This window comes from Grammomys surdaster, unplaced genomic scaffold (assembly GCF_004785775.1).
Source record: "Grammomys surdaster isolate TR1022 unplaced genomic scaffold, NIH_TR_1.0 125977, whole genome shotgun sequence".
NCBI lineage: Eukaryota > Metazoa > Chordata > Mammalia > Rodentia > Muridae > Grammomys > Grammomys surdaster.
The window spans coordinates 282,707-303,758 of NW_021620793.1; the positions used below are offsets into that span (position 1 = coordinate 282,707).

Below are 21,052 nucleotides of genomic sequence, written 5' to 3' on the forward strand. Positions count from 1 at the left end.
CTTTTTTTTTTTTTTTTTAGGTTTTTCGAGACAGGGTTTCTCTGTGTAGCTCTGGCTGTCCTGGAACTCACTCTGTAGACCAGGCTGGCCTCGAACTCAGAAATCCACCTGTCTCTGCCTCCCAAGTGCTGGGATTAAAGGCGTGCACCACCACTGCCAGGCTAAATAAATCTTAAAAGAGAAAAAAATTACCTTTTGGCCTTGGAGGAGGGGCTGGCCACCATGGCTTCCCTTTGTCTTTTCGTTTTTCTTTTATTTGAGATGGTCTCTCATGCAGTCCAGGCTGGCTTTAAACTTGCTATGTAGCCTAGGGTGACATTGAACTTCTGATCTTCAGAAGGCCTTCACGTCTCAGGTGCTGGAATTGCGAGTGTACAGTAGCGCTCTGCTGGGGTATGCAGAGTTGAGGATGGAAGCCTGGGCGTTATGGGCTTCCTTCATGCTGGGCAAGTACTCTGCTAACCGAGCCACTTCCCCAGGTCCCACCTCATCCCCCGGGCCCCACCTTGTCCTGTCCTTTACATGTATTATCTTCCTCAGCCCCTCAGCAGCCTGCGATATAGTAATTTGCTCTCCCCATTTCACAGATTAAACAACCGAGGCCCATGGAAATGAAGGGAAACTGGCTGAGGTTGTCAAACTGTTGATCACCGGGGCCTCCCAATTGCCTGGTTCCTTTCCACCTTGACCTCTGCCACTTTCTGTGTTAACTTCCTCATCCGTGCCCTTAGTGATACAATACTTCCCGGCCTAGATCCTTTGAAACATGCACGGTACATATGTATATGCAAACTTACATCTGTGGGTGTGAACACGGGTGCGCGATGCGGAGATGGGGCTGGGATCCTAGGCGAGCACTGTACACAAAAACCCGGTAAACAGAGGAGCGCACCAGCTCTGTTGCTGGCTTATAACAGATGCTCATTTCTGTTCCTTACTTACCTTTGCTCCAGACCTGTTGGTGAGTCTTCCTGTGTATCTTGGGGCTGCTTCCGGCACGCACCCCGCCATGGTTGAGGGGTATCCTTGGCTCAGTCACGTGTTTGGTTTTTGTTATGCTGTGTTGCTAAGCTCTGGACCTTTCCATTGTCTAGGGACATCTCAGAGTCCTACAGGTGGAGAGTTCCTGACCTCAGCACCCTGCCACGGTGTTGTCATCTGTATAATAGGGATAATCCTAGCAGCCATGTCACAGGCAGTGACAAGGGTCAGATGCGAGGGCGTGGTGCTTGCCCTGCGCTCTGTGAATACCGTGGAGGACCAGGTGGAGCCTGAGGTCCTCGTAATGTTTCTGACCACTGTTCAAGTCCACGCTTATCAGCTGGCAATGGCACCCGGAAACACTCTGCACCCGGCACACAGTAGGTGTTGAACTGTTGCTGTCAAAATGGCCCAGAACGGAGTGTAGCTTGGATCCTGGCCCCACCTCTAAGCAGCTCTGTGGCTCTGTGCAGGTGGCTTGGCTTCTCAACGCAACCTCAAGTTGTCACATGGAAAGTATCAGCAGGGACTCTCACACGGTTGTCTTCACTTCGGGATGTTTTTCTTGCAGTGCTGGGAGCCTGGTTTCATGTTAACACCTGGGTCTTGGGCCTGCAAGCTGGTTCATCAGGTGACGGGAGTAACTGGGATTACAAGCCTTCGTCACTAGGCCTTGCTTATCTAGGGGTTTGCCTGAGTTTATGGATGCTGAGTTGTTTGACACATGCTCAGCACCCAGAAAACTGAGGCTTGCTGTAATCTGGTGACCCATCTCTCTCCCACAGTCCCACAGCTGCCTTGTGTGGCCAGCTCTGACAGAAATACCAAGGGTAGCTGCGATAGCAAGAGAGTCCTCCAGGTTGGGTGTGGTGGCATATACCTTTAATTCTAGCGCTTTGGAGGCAGAAGCAGGCAGATCTCTGAGTTTGAGGCTAGCCTGGTCTACATAGTGCACAGTGAAGGCTGAGCTGCAGTGCTGCAGACTGTCCATCTGAGGTGCTCTCCTCCTTCACACGGGAAGTGAGTGATTCTCTTGCAGTGTGTGGTCAGGAGATTGACCTATCCCATCATCCAGGCTGGCCCAAGATCCTTGAGATATCCTTTAACTTCAGACTATGTCTCCTGACTGTATAAGTTTGCACCATTATCGATGAGCTGTGACCGTGAGCTGCAAAGGAGAAATGCTATCTCTGAGTGTCGGTTTACTTATCCATAAGATGGGATCACAATGCAACCTAGTGCATTGGGAGAGTGCCTGTGCCCCGGATGCTCAGCTTTAACTAGCTGTAACAACGGAGAAACACCTGGGAAGAGAGTCCCTGTGAGAGACTGTCTACTTTGGGTTGGTCATGGGCAGATGTAGGGGGGGATGTCTTAATTGAGTTAATTCTGAAAAGACCCAGCCCACTGTGGGTGGCGTCATTCCCTAAGTGGGAGCTTCTGAGCTAAGCACAAGCACTGAACATGTATGTGTTCTCTCTGCTTTTGACTGTGGATGTGACCAGCTCCTATCTCTGAGCTCCCCACAGTGACAGACCTGGATCATGAACTAACAGGAACCTTTTTGTCCCCAAGTTGCCTTTTGTCTGAGTATTTTACCACAGCATTAGAAACAACACAAGGACAGTATCCGTACCTCACTCCGCTCAGTGCTCGGCACCCTAAGAGCTCAGGGGATGATCTGCACTGTCTTCCAGGGCATCCAGGTGAAGTGGCTCATGTAAGGCTGCCCCGCCCTGGGCCTGTAATTTCCCTTCCCGGGAGCCACCGCTGCTACCTTAATTACACCTAATTGAGTGATAAGGGGGATTTGCCTTATCAGGCTCCAGATTACAGCTGGGAAACAGGAGGCTGAATCGAGGAAGATAGCCTCTACTTTCTTGTCGACCTGGTACTTAGCTGGCAGGGGGTCCGTGCCGCCAGCTCAGTCCTGGAGGTCTGCTGTCGGCTCTCACACCCTCACATCCCATGTGCGTTTGTTGCTCCCTCTCCAGCTTTCTCTCAGCTGGTCCATGTGTGCTGGGTGCTTGGAGGAGACACGGGCTGCTTCTGGGAGCTTGCTGATTGCTTCAGGATCGGATGTTCAGGCTCCGACACAAATCCCCCTGCTTGGCTTTGAGATGATGGAAAGGAACCCCCTCAGACATGGGGGTCCCACCTGTGAGGGATATCCAAGTGTGGTGGGACGTCTGAGGAAAAGCCGGGGCGGCTGTGCTTCTGCAATGGATGTGTGATGCGGAATGAGCCTGAGGACTCCTGAAGTGGTTTTGAGTCTCCCTCGATCCGGTTTTCATGTTAACATCTGGGGCTTGGGCCTGCAAGCTGATTCACCAGGCGAAGGTGCTCGCTGCCAAGCCTGACCACCTGATTGGTTCTCAGGATCCATGTGGCAGAAGCAGAGACCCAGCTCTTACAAATTGTGTTTTGATCTTCGTGTGTACGCTGTGGCACATTAGAAATAAATAAACCAGAGTCCACCTTGCCGTATAGACAATCACGGACTCCAGTTATCCGGTGGTAGTCCTGTGCAGTGGTAACGGAGCGCTGGGGACGCGCTCATTCGATGACTAACACGCCTGGAGCCCTGAGTTCCATCCACAGCACTGTATAAACCCGGTATGGACAAGCAAACCTGTAATCCCAGCCAGCACTCGAGGAGATTCAAGGTCATCTTCCTCTACAGAGTGACTTTGGAGCTGGTCTGGGCTATGTGCCGTGAGACCCTGTCTCAAAAATAAGAAACTTTGCTGCCTGCAAAATGGTGCGTCGTACCGTAGTGTGGCAGTGTCGTGCCTGCCCCTTTTGCAGCATCCCCTGGTTGAAAGAGGTCCTCTTGGATCGGCCTGCATCCATGAGGTTTCTCTGGGGGTGTTTTCTGGTGCACTCATAATGACTAAGTTGTTTAGGTGTGTGTCCCTCAGAGCATGTGTGTCCCTCAGAGCAGGTCCCCGGTACTGGAGAGGCAGAATGATTGTGTAGCTTTGGTTATGGCATATGCAGCCTGGAGATAGTGGAGAGACGTTACTGTTACTGTCCTGAGAGCTGATGGCACTTTGAACCTCGGACAGGGTGGAGCCACGCCCTCTTCCACACACCTCCTCCCCTGAGTGCTGAGTTTGCTGGCTCAGACTCTTCTGGAAATCAGGACATCTGCCACTAGGTGGGGAAGGGGAATGTGGTCTCTGAAGCTTGCTGGGAAGAATAAACAGCTTTCTGGCTCAGGCCCTGGCCCTAGGGTTATCCCAGTTTGCCAGGAAACATGAGTTGGGTGCAGACCTCTTGTCCTGTGTTTCCTCTCCACAGCGGGAGGATTGCAATCCAGGTCGAGCTTGGAAATGTGTGGAACGTAAACCACCTGGTGCGTGGATTAAATCTGTGTTGTTGCTGTGGGCTAACCGTGCTGACTGCATGAAAGAAGGAAAGAATGAGTGAATGAATGAGTGAGGAAAACCATCCTGCCTAGAAAGGCCTTTGGGAATCCTCCTAGAGCAGTGGTTCTCAATCTGCATGCAGGTCACTACCCCTTTGGCAGAACTCTGTCTCCAAATATACTTACATTACGATTCACAGCAGTAGCAAAATTATAGTTACGAAAGTACCAACAAAAATGATTTTCTGGCTGGGGGTCACCACACCGTGAGGAATCGCAGCATTCAGAAGGTTGAGACCCCCTGTCCTGGAAGCCTTAAGTCTTGTGGAGTGATCTGCCTCCGTCTTTGTCCAAGCCACTGGAGGGGTGCCTGTTAAATCAGGACAGATCACTAGCCAAAACAGAAAAAGAGCCTGTTGGGAGAAAGGCTTGTTATTTTTGGAACTACTTGACTCAGGTTCAACTTGATTTTTGAACTAGCCTCTTCAGGGCCTGGAGATTTTCCAGGATCCTGGAAAAGCCTCTGTGAGCCTGAGGTCACAGTGAGTCTCTGCCCTGGGGAGGGTGGAGGGAGGTCTGTGGGACTTCTGTTTCTGGCATTACTTTGGGGGCTGGAGGTGGGGGGATAGCAGGGAAGAGACCCTGTGTGGGTGGGGTATGTGCTGACTTTTTCCCACCAGAGTTGGGTATGATCCTGGTTGGAGAAGCGGGGGTGGGTGGGTGGGGGGAGGGGGACAAAGGGGGGCAGGAGGAGTGGGGGCGGGGAGGGTTGGGATTAGGGGGGTTGCGGGCAGAGTTGTGTCTTTGGAAACTGCTGGGCCTTGGGCCTTGGGCCTTGGGAAGTCTCTCTGGAGCCAGTGGGCGAGGAATGCCTGGCATGTTCACGCACAACTGGAGGTGACCTTTGAAGGTACCCTGTGGTGTTCTTGGTCCGAGGAAGCAGACTCCAGGCTTCCCGGAGGAGTAGAAGAACCATGCTGGTGGAGAGGGATCTTGACTGGCTGGGAATGTTGGCTTTGATTCATCTGCTTCCAGAAATGGCAGTGTCCAACATGGTGGATGGTTGGGGGAGGCCTGGAGGCCTGCTGGACCACATGGTAGATTTTTACCTTCCCACTGTCAGCCCCTAGAAACTTCAAACGCCTCTCTCCCTGTTTCCAGGACTACAGGAGGCAGGGACATGGCGGATTTCTCTAGCTTTGCCCTCTTTTAGCTGTCTGGTCTTCATCGTCACCTCATGGGTCTCAGTCTTCTGTTCTGAGGCTAACGGGAGGGAGGACTGGGTCTTTGGCCAGACAAGGGTGGGGCTAAGGATGTGACGTGGCCTGTGAGTGTGACAGTGGAGGGAGAGGGGACACCTCCCCTCACTACCTCCAGGCAGATGCTTAGTTTCCCTCCTCTTGAAGATCTTGTCAGCAAATATCTTCCTTGTCCTCAACCCTATAGCCCTCTTTGGGCTTTTACCCCACGTCTCTGTTCTGCCCTCCTCCTGGAATATGCCCTCTGGGCCACGCCCACCACACATGGGTTTGTTTTCTTCTCCCTCCAGGCCTCCCTGACTAAACCTACAGGACCTTTGTACTCCTTCTCATAGAGAAAGGAGAAACACACATGACCCCTCTCCCTCAGCCTGGACGCTCTGTCCTGGTGAGCGTGGTTATGCTGAAATGTGGTTAAGCTGGTGGAGGACCAGCCTACAGCTTTTCTCTGAGAGATCTCTTCTTTTTTTTTTTTTTTTTTTTTTGGTTTGGTTTTTCGAGACAGGGTTTCTCTGTGTAGCCCTGGCTGTCCTGGAACTCACTCTGTAGACCAGGCTAGCCTCGAACTCTTGAACTCAGAAATCTGCCTGCCTCTGCCTCCCAAGTGCTGGGATTAAAGGCGTGTGCCACCACCGCCCGGCGATCTCTTTTATCTAAGCGCAGTCCAGGCACTTGGAGAGGGGTCGCTTCTTTGCTCAATTGTAGCATCACAAAACCCGGCCCAGAGAGAGCACTCCTGGTTTTCTGGACTGTCCCCTCAGAGCATACAGCCGGAGCCCCGGGCACGTGGATACCTTCCCCAGCATCTCGAGAGCACATGGGGCCTGGCTTTGTCTGCACCAGTGGATCCCAACCTTCCTAACGCTGTGACCCTTCCTAACGCTGTGACCCTCTAATACAGTTCCTCGTGCTGTGGTGACCCACAACCATAATTTCATTGCTACGTCATAACTAATTTTGCTACTGTTATAAACAGTAAAATAGCTGATATGCAGGATAGCCGATATGTGACCCCCAAAGCGGTCATGACCCATATGTGACCCCCAAAGTGGTCATGACCCACTCTGAGAACTGCTGGTCTAGACTCAAATTCAGTTTTTTTTAAATTTCAGTCTTCAGCTAGTCATTTTCATTATAAAATGATCAGCTGACCTACTCCTTCGGAGCGGCTATCTGGTCAGCTGGTGAGGCCTGCCCTGGGGCTGTGTTCTGTTACTGTTGCCAACATTAAGGTGTCCTGGGAGCTGTCCTCATTTACAGAACAAACTGAGGCCTGCAGGAACATCCCACATCTTGGAAGCGGAAGGGGCGGGCTTTAGCTCTGGAAGGATGGGCCCTGGCTGTGCTGTTCCTTTTATCTTCCCGTCTTTGTACTAACCAAGGAAAGAGATGGAGGTCACTCACCAACCAGGCCTCAGGAACAGGACGTTAGTCCTCTGAACCAGCCTTGCCTGCTGCTTCACCCAGCACCCAGGCCAAATCTTCCCAAGTTCCTGGTCTATATTTGATGCCCTTGCCCACTTGAATGCCAGCCCTCTGCTGAGGGCATCTCGCTGGCTCACACTGTAAGAATCGGCTGTCACAGGCTACCCATTCAGTGTAGAGAAAGCCTGACTTTGTGGAGTGAATTTCAAGAAAAAAAAAAAAAAAGACAGTGGCCTCCAACACATACTAAATGACTTGGGGGTGGGGGTGGGGGTGGGGGTGGGGGTGTGGCTTCATATCATTCAGTGGCTGTAGAAACAGGCTCAGAGCAGGTGAGTCATGTGCCTGAAGACACCCAGGACTAGACTTATGATTTCTAAGTCTTAGACCCAAAGCCAGTTGTCTCCCCAAACCCTGGATTTGCTTTGTGCCAGCCGGGGACCACCAGTGTTGATGCAGGGGTTAACTTAGTGGCTGCTAACCAGTCTGTTTTCCCCCCCTCCCATGCTTGTTCCGTTCCCAGGCTGCGGTGGAGGCACGCCTCCTCTCTGAAGGTGGCCAATGAACCTATCTTAGAGTTCACTCAGGGCAGCCCCGAGCGGGACGCACTGCAGAAGGTAACAGGGAGACTGGGTGTCACCAGGGCGTGAGGGCCATGGAACAAAGAGAGACAGGAAGTTCCCATCCACATTTCTGTCCCATTCCCCAGGCTCTGAAGGACCTGAAGGGCCAGACGGAAGCCATCCCCTGCATTGTCGGAGACGAGGAGGTGTGGACATCCAATGTGCAGTACCAGCTGTCGGTAGGTCTGACAAGGGCTCGGCTCATCCTCACCTTGCACCTGGGCCTCTCCCTGGAAGCTCACAGGTTTGGAGCTGTGATCTCTGCCTGCCCAGAGTTTGAATTCTGTGGATGCCTAAAACTTCTAGAATCAGAGAGTGTTATGCCCGGTCCATTCCTGAGTCATGTCCACATCAAGGAGCCTGGGAAGGGTGTGCGTGTCCCTGGTGGCTTCTTCCCATAGGTCAGTTGCCAGCTGGGTTCAGCCCTCTAGAAAGCACCATGGCTGTCAGCAGACCAGGGAGCTCACGGGTCGCACAGTCAGAGGCGGGGAGATTGAGGGGCTAGCCTTTTTGCCAGTGAGTCTACTCAGGCAAAACTCTAAGAGCACTGTGTACTGAATGCCGTTTGGAACAACTAGCCTATCTTTCTCTGCATGCTCCCACTAGCTTTGTGACTGAGTACAGGGCATCTGTGGAGGCCGGAGGACAACTTTGTGGGGTTGGTTCTCTCTGTCCACCTTTATGGGGTTCTGGGAGATTGGAGTCACATGACTAAGCTTGAGTGACAATCGCCTTTACCCACTGAGCTGTCTCACCGGCCTGTTGGAAGAATGTTTAAATGAGGCTGGGTGCATAGCTTCTAGGCACGGAGAGCCAGGGAGGAGGAAGAGAGAGCTGTCGTGGCCTGGTGCCGTAGGTGGATGGTCTGGGTGGGATTCAGGCAAGTCCGAGTGACCACAGAGGCTGATAACGGACAAAGGGAGCCGGGTACTCTGTGGTCTTGGCCTTACTTATGAACTTCGACACCCCCTCTCCTCTTCTTTCAGCCTTTTAATCATGGACACAAGGTGGCCAAGTTCTGTTATGCTGACAAGGTGAGTCCCTGAGTCCCTGGTGATGATGGCTGGTCCACCCGGTGGGAGTGGACCACACCACCTCTCTCCCTGACCCTGGGGTCTTTCTTTGTGCTGAGTCCACAGCAGAACCAGACATATAACCAGAGCCAAACCTTAGCTTTATTGATCATAGTGGCAATAGCACCAAATATTCCCATTAGTGTGCCTGCCACTTGGAGCTGACCTGGGGAGCGGGTCTTTCAGGGACAGGGTAGATTCTGTAAGACAGAGCAGTTAGAGAGGTAGATGGAAAGGCAGGCCGAGAGTGAGGGAGAGGGAGCCCATGGGAGGGGCTGGTACCACATGGTAATGAGGGCTGGTGGGGTCTGGGTCACCTGTAGCTAGTATGTGTGTCAAGCTGTGGTTCTGACCCCAAGGCCGGAGTGTCAGAGATCCTGAGGGTGTGGTAACTTCTTAGACCTTGGGAGACTGTGGGGCAGGAGCTTTCTTTTGTAGCAGCTGACTAACCTGACAGGAGCCTTACAGTGACAACAGGACAGGCTGTCTGTAGCAGTGTGGACAGGACTGGGGGGCCTTCTGTTGGTAGCTAGTGTCCTCCTGGTCCCCCCTCTGTGCCCCGCTGTGTAAAGCAGAAGGCGACCCTTTACTTCTCTGTCCAGGCCTTGCTCAACAAAGCCATCGAAGCTGCCTTGGCTGCCAGGAAAGAGTGGGACCTGAAGCCCGTGGCAGACCGGGCCCAGATCTTCCTGAGGGCGGCAGATATGCTGAGTGGGCCCCGGAGGGCTGAAGTCCTTGCCAAGACCATGGTGGGACAGGTGAGGATTGACAGGCCCAGTCGGGCTGTCACACTCCATTCCTGTCACCAGACATTAGCTGCACAGCTTCTGTGTGCCAGGAGCTGTTGGAGACTTAGAGATGTTCCCCAGGGACAGGGCCGAGGAGTCAGGATGTAACTTAGTCACCAGACTCAGCTGGTTATGGTGAGCCCATGTGTCCTGCCATGGCCAGTCACGTCACCTCCCCTTCATTCCTTCCGTCCTACTTTGGGCCACACCTTTGTCACTTCAGTCCCTACTAGTGGCCAGCCTTCTGGCATCGTTGGTATGGCACTGCTGTCTACAAAGGTGTCAGGCTGCATGCACTGCCAGCCTGGGACACATGGGGCTCACACGCTGTAGGTTGGAACTTGTGCCAGTTTCTGCCTTCAGCTCAGCCAGGCCCCTGCAGCCCTCAGTGGGAGCTCTTAAACAACCACAGAGTTGCTGACTCAGGGACCGCCAGGGTCTCTCCCAAGGGCCTCACCCCATTACCTCGGGCCCCTCTAGCCTTCGTCTGTCATGCTTCCCAGCACTCTTCTGTTTCCGGCCAGGCTGTTCTGCCCATGATGGAGTGAGTTTAGACTTAGCAGGAGTCTGTGGGGAGCTCAGGCCTCCTCTGGCTCTACTCAGTGTCCCCTGCCTAGAAGGGACTCTGACCATCTGGCCTGGCTCTATTCTGTCCTCTCGGGCTTCCTGGCATTCCAGGCCCAGAAGGGCCATTCTGCTCCCGTCTGGAGCCCTGTGTTTGGTGTTGGTTACAGTTAAAGCTCAGGCTGCAGCGGGCTGTTAAGTGTATACTTACTGCCCGTGGGAGAGGCGCCTTTCTAGATCTTCATCTTTTAAGTTGTCCAATGAGAAATGGGATTTGAGAAATGGTTTTGTCTAGTGAGCAGTGCACTGCACTGAGGAAGGAGCCAGGGAGAGAGGTTCAGTCCGCTTAAGGAACCGCTCGCCTGAGTTCCTGAGAACTAACAGCCACCAAAACCCCAGGCTGGCCACCTGCTCCATGGTGAGAGCGCCCTCTGCTGCGTGGAGGTGGGATGACAGCTCCTCGCCTTCCTTTCGGCATTGAGCATGTGATGTGAGGCAGGAAGCTGGATGTGTGGGCTGTCACACTGGGATCCCTTTTTATTTGGCTTGAGATTCAGGGGATTCTAGGAATCGCTCTGAAGGCCTTAGCATCCCAGGCTACACACACTAACAATATGCTAAAGAATTATGAGCCGCATATCTCTACGAGATGGTCAGTAGGTGCTTTCTGGCCCAGTGTGTATTTGTCTGTCTGATGAGAGGTTGGGATGCCTGAGAATCAGGTCCTTTCCCTCCTCAGTCCTGGGGCCAAGCATGGTCAGCCCACTGGAGGTTTTTGTTCCCTTCTTGGGGCTGGCTGTAGCCTGTCTGGTGTCACTGAAGCTGGGCTACCATCCTAACAGGGCAAGACCGTGATCCAAGCAGAGGTTGATGCTGCGGCCGAACTCATCGATTTCTTCAGGTTCAATGCCAAGTTCGCCATGGAACTGGAGGGAGAGCAACCCATCAGCGTGCCACCCAGTACCAACCACGTGGTGTACCGGGGGCTGGAGGTACCACAGGGTAGGCAGTGAGCCACGGGCCTCCCAGGAACACTGAGCTTTACCTCATGTCTTTCTCTTCCTCAGGGCTTTGTGGCAGCCATCTCTCCCTTCAACTTCACCGCGATCGGAGGCAACCTGGCAGGCGCACCAGCCTTAATGGTGAGGAGAGGGTGTGGGGAGGGACAAGGGCCAGTTAGTCACTCCCTGGATCTCAAACAAACCTAGACCGTCTGCCTGTAGTCACAGGAGAAGTACAGAGGGTAGCAGCTGGGACTGTGGATATGTTCTGGATTTCAACTCTTGGTTTATCTTGTAACCTTGTCCGTTTGTGGGAGACCAGGGCAGAACCCAAGTTCAGAGACACAGTTACTTCCTCTGTCGAGCAGGATGTGTGTGTGTGTGTGTGTGTGTCAGGGCTCATGCCATCAGCTCACAAAGATTGAGATGTGCTAGATGCCAGGCAGGTCCAGCTGAGAGTGAGCCTTGGATCTGATGGCTGCTGTTGCTGCTGCTGGTGACCTAGAGGGCTCATACATGTGGCAGCCATTGACACTGCGCTGACGATGTCAGTTAATTTAAAAAGCAATGAGAGAGGTGGCTGCCCCTGTGCCTCTTTGCCAGGTGACACTGGAGATGCACAGCAGGGACTTGTGGAGGAACAGATAGGAATTTGGAGGCCTGATGTCTTGCAGCTGAAATGAAAACCGTAAGATTGACTGCCATTGTTGAGTGAGGGCGCCTGTTCCTGCGGGAGCTCCCAGGCTGATGTGGGGGAATCTAAGATCAGCCAGGAAGAGAGCTGCTGTTGGTCTAGCAGCCTGGGCCTTAGGCATGGCGTGTGTGTTCTCTGTGTATGCACAGGGACAGCCCCGTGCATCATGGAATGGGCCCTCCTGGTGCCTAGGGATGCTGCCCGTGCTCTCACCCAGTGCACGTGCTCTGACTCAGCACACGTGCATGTATCTGTGAGTACTTGTCCAGCCACACCCTGGAATGGCCCAGAACACTGAGAACAGTCATAGCCTGGAGTGAAGGCAAGACTTGGCCTGGGCTTGCAGGGAAAGAGAGCCTAGGCCAGAGTCAGAGGTGAAGGCTGGGCCCTCCATGACAGAGGCCTCTGGGAAACAGCACAGACATTGTATCAGTGAGCTTAGGAGGAGCTTGAAGTGGATTCTGATGGGGACAATCGTGCTATGCGCTGGGGAACATGGCTTGGTATGGTTGGTCTCCCTCCACCTTGTGAGTCGTGTTTGACATCTTTTTGACAGGGCAATGTGGTTCTGTGGAAGCCCAGTGACACTGCCATGCTGGCTAGCTACGCTGTCTACCGCATCCTCCGGGAGGCTGGCTTGCCCCCCAACATAATCCAATTTGTGCCAGCTGATGGGCCAACATTTGGGGACACGGTCACCAGCTCAGAGCACCTCTGTGGCATCAACTTTACAGGCAGTGTGCCGTAAGTCCCTGAGGGGTGGGGTAGGGCATGGGGTATGATACTGTCAGGGCGTACAGGCTTGGGGGCAGTTGAGTCATGTGTAGGTCATTGACTGAGGAACCTTCTGGGTATGTGGGTGGAGTTGACTGGGATAGCCCCATGTCCTGTTTAACATCTGCAGACCTTACTGTGTGGCACCTGCAAGTGGCTTCTCTGCACCTTCCATGCTCGGATCGCGGGTGTGGGTGGGAGCTTGCGGAGTGCTGACGGGGCCTTTTCCCTAGAGGCCTGCTCTGCCAGTGCTCGGGTCTCTGCCTGTTAGCAGGCAGAGTGGGCCTGGCCCCCTGTTTGCCACGCTCTGGCAAGCTGCTAGGCCGAAGGTAGCAAAGTCATAAATTACCGTTAGCTGCTGTGCCGGGTGATTAGCATTTTTATTGTTTTGTGGTGTTGAGGTTGGTCACAGTGACGCCCCGGGAGGAGGCTGTGTCTCAGGGGTGGCAGGTCAGGGCAGCCTGAGCCTTTGGTTATGTCTGTCAGGCCAGGCCCTGGGCCAGGATGCCCCCCATAGCCACAGGGTATTGCTTGTGAGCCAAAGTTTGGGCTCACATTGGAATCCCCGCAGACGGAGCTCATTCTTGTTTGTAGGTGAGGTGAGGTTCAGAATTGGAGGCTTGGTGACATTAAGTCATGAACCCAAGGTCACATAGCCCTGTGTCAGAGCTTGGACCAGCACTGTTTTCACCCCTGTGCAGTCCCTCAGGCATTTCCCCCAGGTCTTTTAGTCCCTTCCTCTCAAGCCTCCTTGACACTCAAATCCTTGACTCTAGCACCTTCAAACACCTGTGGAAGCAGGTGGCCCAGAACCTGGACCGGTTCCATACCTTCCCACGTCTGGCTGGAGGTAAGCCCTGCTTTTCCCCCTCACCCTCCACCCAGGAGCCATGTGTGAGCACAGACCACCTAATCAGACCTGTGACAGGGACTGAGAGCTGTGGTCCTTTAGACTTGCGTTGGCAGCACACATGGCTGGGGACTGCTGTGTCACCGGTCTGAGCAGGGGAGGAAGCAGCCCGTTTGTGGGTGTGGTGTGGAGGGGGACAGGAGAGGAGGCAACCGGCTGAGAGGACAGCAGAGTGGCCTCTCATTGACAGTGGTAACTCTCCTGAGAAACCGTTCTCTGATCACATAAACTTGGTCCACGCTGTGTGAGGCAAAGCCAATGGAGTCTTTTCCCACAAGGCTTCCCAGAGCTTTTAGTATTCCATTTATATATTCGGAGAGCGTAACAGGCTAGGCAGTGTTTCCCAAACTCCCTGGGCCATGGAACCCTATTTTGCACAGAACTCCAATTTGCGCAGTCCCCATGGGCTAGAAGTTGTAGCACACACCTTGCTGAGACCTCAAAGAACTTCTGCCTGGGGTGCACTGGACAGTAGAAGCCGGGACTGATGGTTCAGCCGTCTAACCCTTAGTGTTAACCCTTAGTTCTCTTCTTCCATGAGAAGGCCCTTCCTGAGTTAGCTGGCCTCTGATGTGTGCCTGGGTTGCCTGTAGCAACTGAGCTTCCCAGCGCATCTCACGGACCCTGCAGGGCAGGGGGTAGCCTCTCCTTCCCAGGGCCATGGCCCAACCTGGAGCCAGTGGCTGCATCAAGGTGTCTCAGTTTATTCATCCTTGAGATGGGGGCAGGGCAATGGACGTGGTCCTTGAGATTTGAGGAGACAGCTCAGGTGCTTCCTCAGGCACCTGGCAGGAGGTGTGTGCTTTTGGCTGGCTGGTGTTACCTGTTGTTTCTGAGTAGGTAAACTGAGGCGGGAGGGTGCTGTGACCTGTCTGAAGGTCTGTAAAGGAGTAGGTGGGCTTCCCGGGGAGGTTTCAGGAAAGCCTGGTCCTCCTTTAGGAATGGGTGGGCCCTTGGGAACTTGGTTTGTTGTGCTCGTTCCTCTGGTCGTTTGGTTTTCTCTGTGACAGAGAGTGGGTACCAACGCCCTCTGTTCCCCTGTCCCCTCCCCCCAGCCTTGCTTTCCCGGCCGGGGAGTGGAGCAGTCCTGGCTCGTGGCTTCCCAGGATGTTCTCTGATGTGGGGCTGTGGATTGGTGTGGGCGGTGGTCGGGGCTGCACCCAGTCATGTCCACACACCCCGTGCTCCGCAGAGTGTGGCGGGAAGAACTTCCATTTCGTGCACAGCTCGGCCGACGTGGACAGCGTGGTGAGCGGGACGCTGCGCTCGGCCTTCGAGTACGGCGGTCAGAAGTGCTCCGCCTGCTCGCGCCTGTACGTGCCGCAGTCGCTGTGGCCACAGATCAAAGGGCGACTGCTGGAGGAGCACAGCAGGATCAAAGTGGGGGACGTGAGTGGGGCCTGGGCTCGCACAGCAGGTGGCTGATGGGATTGGAGGCTCCAGCTCTTTGAGTGCCTCCCTGCGGCTCTCTCTGGCTCTCTGAGGCTCCTCCCCTAGGGGCTGTGCATGTGGGGTGGGGTGCATATAGGGAAAGAGATCCCTTCGTCTGTGCCCTACACTGTCTCCTCTCTCTCTCTCTCTCTCTCTCTCTCTCTCTCTCTCTCTCTCTCTCTCCTCTCTCTCTCTCATGTCTCTCTCTCTCTCTCTCTCTCTCTCTCTCCTCTCTCTCTCTCATGTCTCTCTCTCTCTCTCTCTCTCTCATCTTCAGCCTTCAGAGGACTTTGGGACCTTCTTCTCCGCAGTGATTGATGCCAAGGTGAGGTGCAGTGCATTCTGGGGGAGGGGTGCTGGGCACAGATCTAGGACAGAGAGGGACAGGCTGGTCAGCGTTGCTTGTAACTAGACACATACCTCCCTGACTTGGAAGAGGGCCGGATCATTCGTGGCGGGAAGTTGCTCTTGCCCGCACACCCTCAAACCAGGCTCAGCAAGCCCCTAAAGTGGCAGGCCCACACATGTGCACTTGAGAGCACCACTCTGGGACCACTGTGTAGCTAGATGGCCTTGAAAACACGTCTCTGTGGCCACATGCCTGTCATCTTAGCTAACTGTGTGGTTACGTGTAAACACATAGCTGTGTATGCACCTTTCTGTGTGTTTATCTCAGACTATGTTGGTATGTAAGGACCACTGTGGTCTGAGCCCCCCTGTACATGCCCACACGCTACATACATAACACATGCTTATATACATATACCCACATTCCAAAAACACAGCATACTCACTCATACATACACATAGACATACACAGCATACACCTACATACGCATATCACAATGCGTACTTGTGTAAACACCACACACATGCTACATGGACACAGGCATTCAGATACATACTATATGCTAAACTACACCACACATACTATAACCACACTACTATACATACTATACATACTAACATACTATACCACACATGCGTTCACATACATTCTATATATATACATACACATATGGATTCTTCTCTGTGTTGCTACCATGGTTTAGTCAGGCCCTCAGTGTCTCCAACCCTGACCCCCTCACCTTTAGGCAGAGGTATTTTGGGGTGAGTACCAGGTGGGGCGGGGCTCTCTCTGAAGCTCCCACTCACCTGCCCTAGGCCTTTGGCCGCATTAAGAAGTGGCTGGACCATGCGCATTCTTCGTCCAGCCTCAGCATCCTGGCGGGGGGCCAGTGTGACCAGTCGGTGGGCTACTTCGTGGAACCGTGTATCATTGAGAGCAAGGACCCACAGGAGCCCATCATGAAGGAGGTAATTGCCAGGGGCTGTCCTTGGGCACGGCGGCACCGTGCTACTTTCTGATGCTGTCTGGTTTCACGGTTGACGAGGGGTAGCTGGCCGGAATGGCTCACAGCTGGAGTGAGCTCAAGCCTGTCTAAGACTCTGTCCCTGTTACCGTCAGTGCTGGCTGTGGCCTAGCAAGCCATCACCACAGCTGTCGAAGCCCCGGTGTGATATGGCAGCTGTGGGCTCGCAGGCTGGCTATGGTCTGGCCATGGCTGATGCCTGAGATGGGATGGGGGTGCGGGACCAGAGAAAGCACACCCTTAGTGGGAGAGTGGCCCTGAGGAGGGAGGATGCCTTAGCACTTGCTGTTGAGTGAGCCTCCTGCACTCCCCAGGGCCTGGCTGCTCTACATGAGGATATGGCAGGGAAGCCAGAAGGTTCTGGATCTTCTGCTGGGCACACAGAGGCCAGAGGGAACCTGGAGGAATTGGCTCCTCTTTGCCCATGGTCTGGGCTATTGTGTGGGTTGAGGCCTGGGATGGTGGAGAGGGTGGCCAGATGGGGACATCGTAGGGACTAACCCCTCTCCTTTCCTCTCCTCTCCTCTCCCAGGAGATCTTTGGTCCTGTGCTGACAGTGTATGTGTACCCGGATGATAAATACCGAGAGACACTACAGCTGGTTGACAGCACTACCAGCTATGGCCTCACGGGGGCAGTGTTCGCCCAGGATAAGTGAGTGGCCTCAGCCGTGGGAACAGAGATGGTGTACCGCCCTTGCCAGTTCAGCGAAGACCTCACCTCCTGGACTCAGTGTCTGCTAATCCCTCTTCTGCTTTCCCTCAGAGCGTTTCCTCAGTCCTCTCAGCTTAGACCTAAAGGCCAAATGGACACACAGCAGGCCAGCCTGTTAGATACGTAGCTATCAGGAGCCCATGGTGACCACCGTGTCTCAATCTTCAGGGACAGGCCTGGGGCAGCTCATGACCGACCTGTTGGGGGCCCCACTGAGCTAGGTGACCACCCTGCCCTGTGCTGCAGTGGAGACAGATCTGATGTGGGCCCTGCCACCCTGACTTTGAAGTTTTATATTTTCCTTCCTCCTTGGTCCCATAGCCCCTCTGTCTGCCTCAGGAAGTGGGAGCCCAGGAGGAAGCATAGGCTCTGGGTGTTTGCCCTCCTTCAGTGAAATGGATGAGTTAGACTGGGGACCGGCCCCGTCATCTGCATTCGGCCGGTTGTGGCCTCACCCTCTGTGCTCTCCACCCAGGCCTCCCGGTGGCTCCAGAAGGCTAGTGAGCTGATCCCCTTCTCAGGAGAAAAGCCAAGCCTCAGGGCCCACTCTAGCAGCTGGCCAGTGTCCTGCTCCTAACATGGCTGCTCGCTTAGTGGGAGTTAGTATGGGTTCTCAGGGGTTGGAGGCCAGACTCAGAACTGGCAGCCCCTGTGATTATTGTCCTGTCTCCTAGAGCAATTGTCCAGGAAGCCACGAGGATGCTGAGGAATGCTGCTGGTAACTTCTACATCAACGATAAGTCTACTGGCTCCGTGGTGGGCCAGCAGCCCTTCGGGGGCTCCCGGGCCTCAGGTGAGTGGGAGGCGAGTCTCGGTCAGAGGCCATAGGTCATTACTTTGGGGGTGTGAGTTAGACTAGAACAGCTCACTGTGGGGTGTATGAATGTCCAAACGTAGTCTTTTCAGGAACTTCAGAAGCTTGGAGGCCATTCTCCTGTTGTACAGAGGAGGAAACTGAGGCATTGGGGGAGGGCTGTGGATGTTAGCTTAGTTTTAGTTTAGAGTCTGTCTGTTGTGTGCGACTCCTCTGTCTTTGAGATTCCATTTATATCTTTTCCTGTGTCTTTAGGGGATAAAGTGAGTTTCTGTTAAATAACATATAATCGGGTCGTGTTTATTTGTTTACTTAAAAATAAGTATTTTGGGGGGAATTGGGTATGATAGCACATGCCTTTAATGCCAGCTCTTGGAGGGCAGAAGTAGGTAGGTCTCTGTGAGTTCAAGGCCATCATGGTCTACAGAGAGAGAGTTCCAGGCCAGCCAAGGCTGCACAGTAAGACCCTTTCTCAAAAAAAACCCTTTGATTTAGTTAATGAGCATGTGTGTGCATGTGTGTGCCACAGTGCACGTATGGAGCCACAGATCATGTTGTCACAGTTAGGTCTCTCCTTCCAGCGTGTGGGTCACGGGGACCAAGCTCAGCCCATCAGGCTCGACGAGAGCGATTTTACCTGTTAAATCATCTTAACAGCCCAGGGTCTTGGTTTTTTGTTTTGTTTTTTTGAGACAGGGTCTCACTATATAATATGGCCCTGGCTGGCCTGGAACTGCTCTGTAGACCAGTCTGGCCTTGAACTCACAGAGCTTTACTTGCCTCTGCCTTCCAAGTGCTGGGATTAAAGGCATCCACATTGTTTTAGGTAATTTAAAAAGTATATATGTGTATATGAGTAACAGGCCGTGTGTGTGTGTGTGTGTGTGTGTGTGTGTGTGTGTAGTTACCTGTAGAGTCCAGAAGATGGTGTCAGATCCCCTGCAGCTGGAGCTGCTGAAGGTTGTGAGCTACCTTCTGTAGGTGCTGGGAACCAAACTCTGGTCCTCTGGAAAACCAGGAAGAGCTCTTAACTGCAGAGCTCCCTCTCCAACCTGGGTCTTGTTTTTTAAAATCCATTCACTCACTAGACTTTTAATTGCAGAATTTAACCCATTTACATTTATGCTGATCATTGATAGCTAAGACTTGGCTCTTAGTTTTATTATATAGTCCTTTCTTCCTCTCTTACTTACTTCCTGTGGTCAAGTGATATACTCAAATTCTTGGACTGTCTGTCTTTCCTTCATTTCTAAAGAACAGCTTAGATGGGCAGTGTTGGTTTTGGCTGGTTAGTGTTTTTATTACTTTGCTACTGTGAGCCTCAGCCTCTCACCTACCCTCCGGCCATGCACACTTTGCCCTGACATGCTCAGCAAGACCCAAGGCTGGGAAGGGTGTGTTGTGGACAGAGCCACCATTCACCCCTCTAGCTGCTAGCCCTGTGCTACCCCATTCACCATGCTAGCTCCCCTACCTGTCACCTCTCTCTCTCGCTGCCAAGAACCACTGTGTACTCTCTTTCCCACAGGAACCAACGACAAACCAGGAGGCCCTCACTACATCTTACGCTGGACGTCACCCCAGGTCATCAAGGAGACTCATAAGCCCCTGGGGGACTGGCGATACTCCTACATGCAGTGAGCCTTGTCCAGCACCTCTGTTGTCAACCCATCTGTCCATCCAGATGACTGACATCTCTGCACTGACCCCCTGCTCCCCGCCAGCTCCTCCTGGACTCTCTAAAGCTGAGCTGGACCCAGTCCTGGCTATTGGGTGCCCAGGCTTTGGCTTTGGGTCATATTGGGGAGAATCAGCCAACCCACCCAGAAATCTCATTCTCTGCGGAACACCTTGGTACATGGCAGGTTGTCTGCCTGTCTGTTTTTCTCATCTCATTCTGGTCCTGGTGACTCAGAGGCCCTCAGAACAGAGAGGAATATTCTCAGGACCCTGTCGGGGAAGGAGACAGCTCTGGTGTCCTGTTGCTTCACCACTCAAAGACTCCTGACCTAGGCCTTGTCCCTTACACATATCCAGTAAGACAGGACCTCAGCCAGATGCTGCAGGGGCACCAGCTGGCTTTGCCCCTTGGTCTGTGCTAACTCCTCCTACAGGTACTTGTGTGCAGCCATATGCCTTAGACCCATGTGCCTTCCTCCAGGGTGCTTGCCTGTCCCTGAGCCTTCCTCCCTCCTGGCCACCTGCTGGGAGTGACCAGTGGTGGCCATCCCATACAGGGAAACCTTGAAGTGGGCCTCCGTTGCATACTCTGTGGGATGCAGCCAGCCCAGTGGTTGTCAGGATGAGCTCCCGCTTGGGTCTTGGATAATCAAATGTTTCTAATGGTTCAGGAGCACGCAGACTTCCCTCTCAAGGACACTTGCCAGGGGTCCACATGGAGCTGTCACCAAGGGCTACCCTGGCCACGCTCAGGGGCGGGTCCCAGTACCAGGCTAGCTCTGTGTTATGCTTCCATTCAGGGTTGCTTCCCAGGGGGCAGGACTGGACTGCAAATGTCCAATTCTGCTGGTTCTATACTGTGAGGGAGGTAGGGCACATTTACTTCCGCCCGAGAAAATGCCAGATATCTACTCAAAATGGCGGGGGAGGGAGGTGAGGGGCGGACTGGCTTCTTACTCCTAATCTAACAACCTGCCAGCATCTTGTCACGTGGTTCTGTGTGATGCTGAGGGAGGGAGTAGAGCCTTGACTGGGAGTGGAGCCTGTGGCTGGGTTTAGAGATGGCTTTGTGTCTCACTCCCCTGCCCCTGCAAGGTGGTCACCAAAATAAAATCATGTAAATCCTCCAACTTCCCATGTCTAAAATGGTGATGATTCCCAGCAATCAGAAATATCACCCGTTTGTTCCCCAACACTGTGTGCTGTGGTGGCTGACCTCGTGTGTCAGCTTTGCTGGGCCACGGTCCCAAGAGACCTGGTCAGCCGTTGTGGAAGTTTCTATGAAGGTGACTTGAATTGAGTAAAGCTTAAATAAGTGGGCTCTTACGTTTTGATTGTGTGTGCTTTTTTTTTTTTTTTTTTTTTTGCATGTACCTGCATGTTTGTACAGGTGCCCACAGAAGCCAGAACGGGTGATCGGAATAGTTGGGGCTGGCTTTACAGGCCTTTGTGAGCTTACATCTAAATTCTAGTTGCCCGATAGAGCTCGTGAGTGCTCTATCTGACAGGCCATCTTTCTAACTTGTTTGGAGACATGGTCTTGCTAGGTAGCCCAGGCTAGCCTTGAATCTGGTGCCT

The 21,052-nt window shown here is 53.4% G+C and overlaps 1 protein-coding gene across 1 annotated transcript in view; it reads left to right on the plus strand.

Annotated features, from left to right (window-relative positions):
* Nucleotides 1-20,800, plus strand: part of Aldh4a1 (aldehyde dehydrogenase 4 family member A1) — a 25,921-nt gene extending 5,121 nt beyond the window's left edge. Inside the window, exons 2-15 of the mRNA XM_028753983.1 lie at nucleotides 7,559-7,652; nucleotides 7,745-7,837; nucleotides 8,645-8,692; nucleotides 9,334-9,489; nucleotides 10,926-11,075; nucleotides 11,151-11,225; nucleotides 12,335-12,522; nucleotides 13,329-13,402; nucleotides 14,655-14,851; nucleotides 15,171-15,218; nucleotides 16,058-16,210; nucleotides 16,799-16,920; nucleotides 17,655-17,773; nucleotides 19,323-20,800. Of these exons, the coding sequence (XP_028609816.1) occupies nucleotides 7,559-7,652; nucleotides 7,745-7,837; nucleotides 8,645-8,692; nucleotides 9,334-9,489; nucleotides 10,926-11,075; nucleotides 11,151-11,225; nucleotides 12,335-12,522; nucleotides 13,329-13,402; nucleotides 14,655-14,851; nucleotides 15,171-15,218; nucleotides 16,058-16,210; nucleotides 16,799-16,920; nucleotides 17,655-17,773; nucleotides 19,323-19,435 (1,630 nt within the window). The 3' untranslated portion in view covers nucleotides 19,436-20,800. The remainder of the gene's footprint in view (nucleotides 1-7,558; nucleotides 7,653-7,744; nucleotides 7,838-8,644; nucleotides 8,693-9,333; nucleotides 9,490-10,925; nucleotides 11,076-11,150; nucleotides 11,226-12,334; nucleotides 12,523-13,328; nucleotides 13,403-14,654; nucleotides 14,852-15,170; nucleotides 15,219-16,057; nucleotides 16,211-16,798; nucleotides 16,921-17,654; nucleotides 17,774-19,322) is intronic.
* The last annotated feature ends 252 nt before the right edge of the window (nucleotides 20,801-21,052 follow it).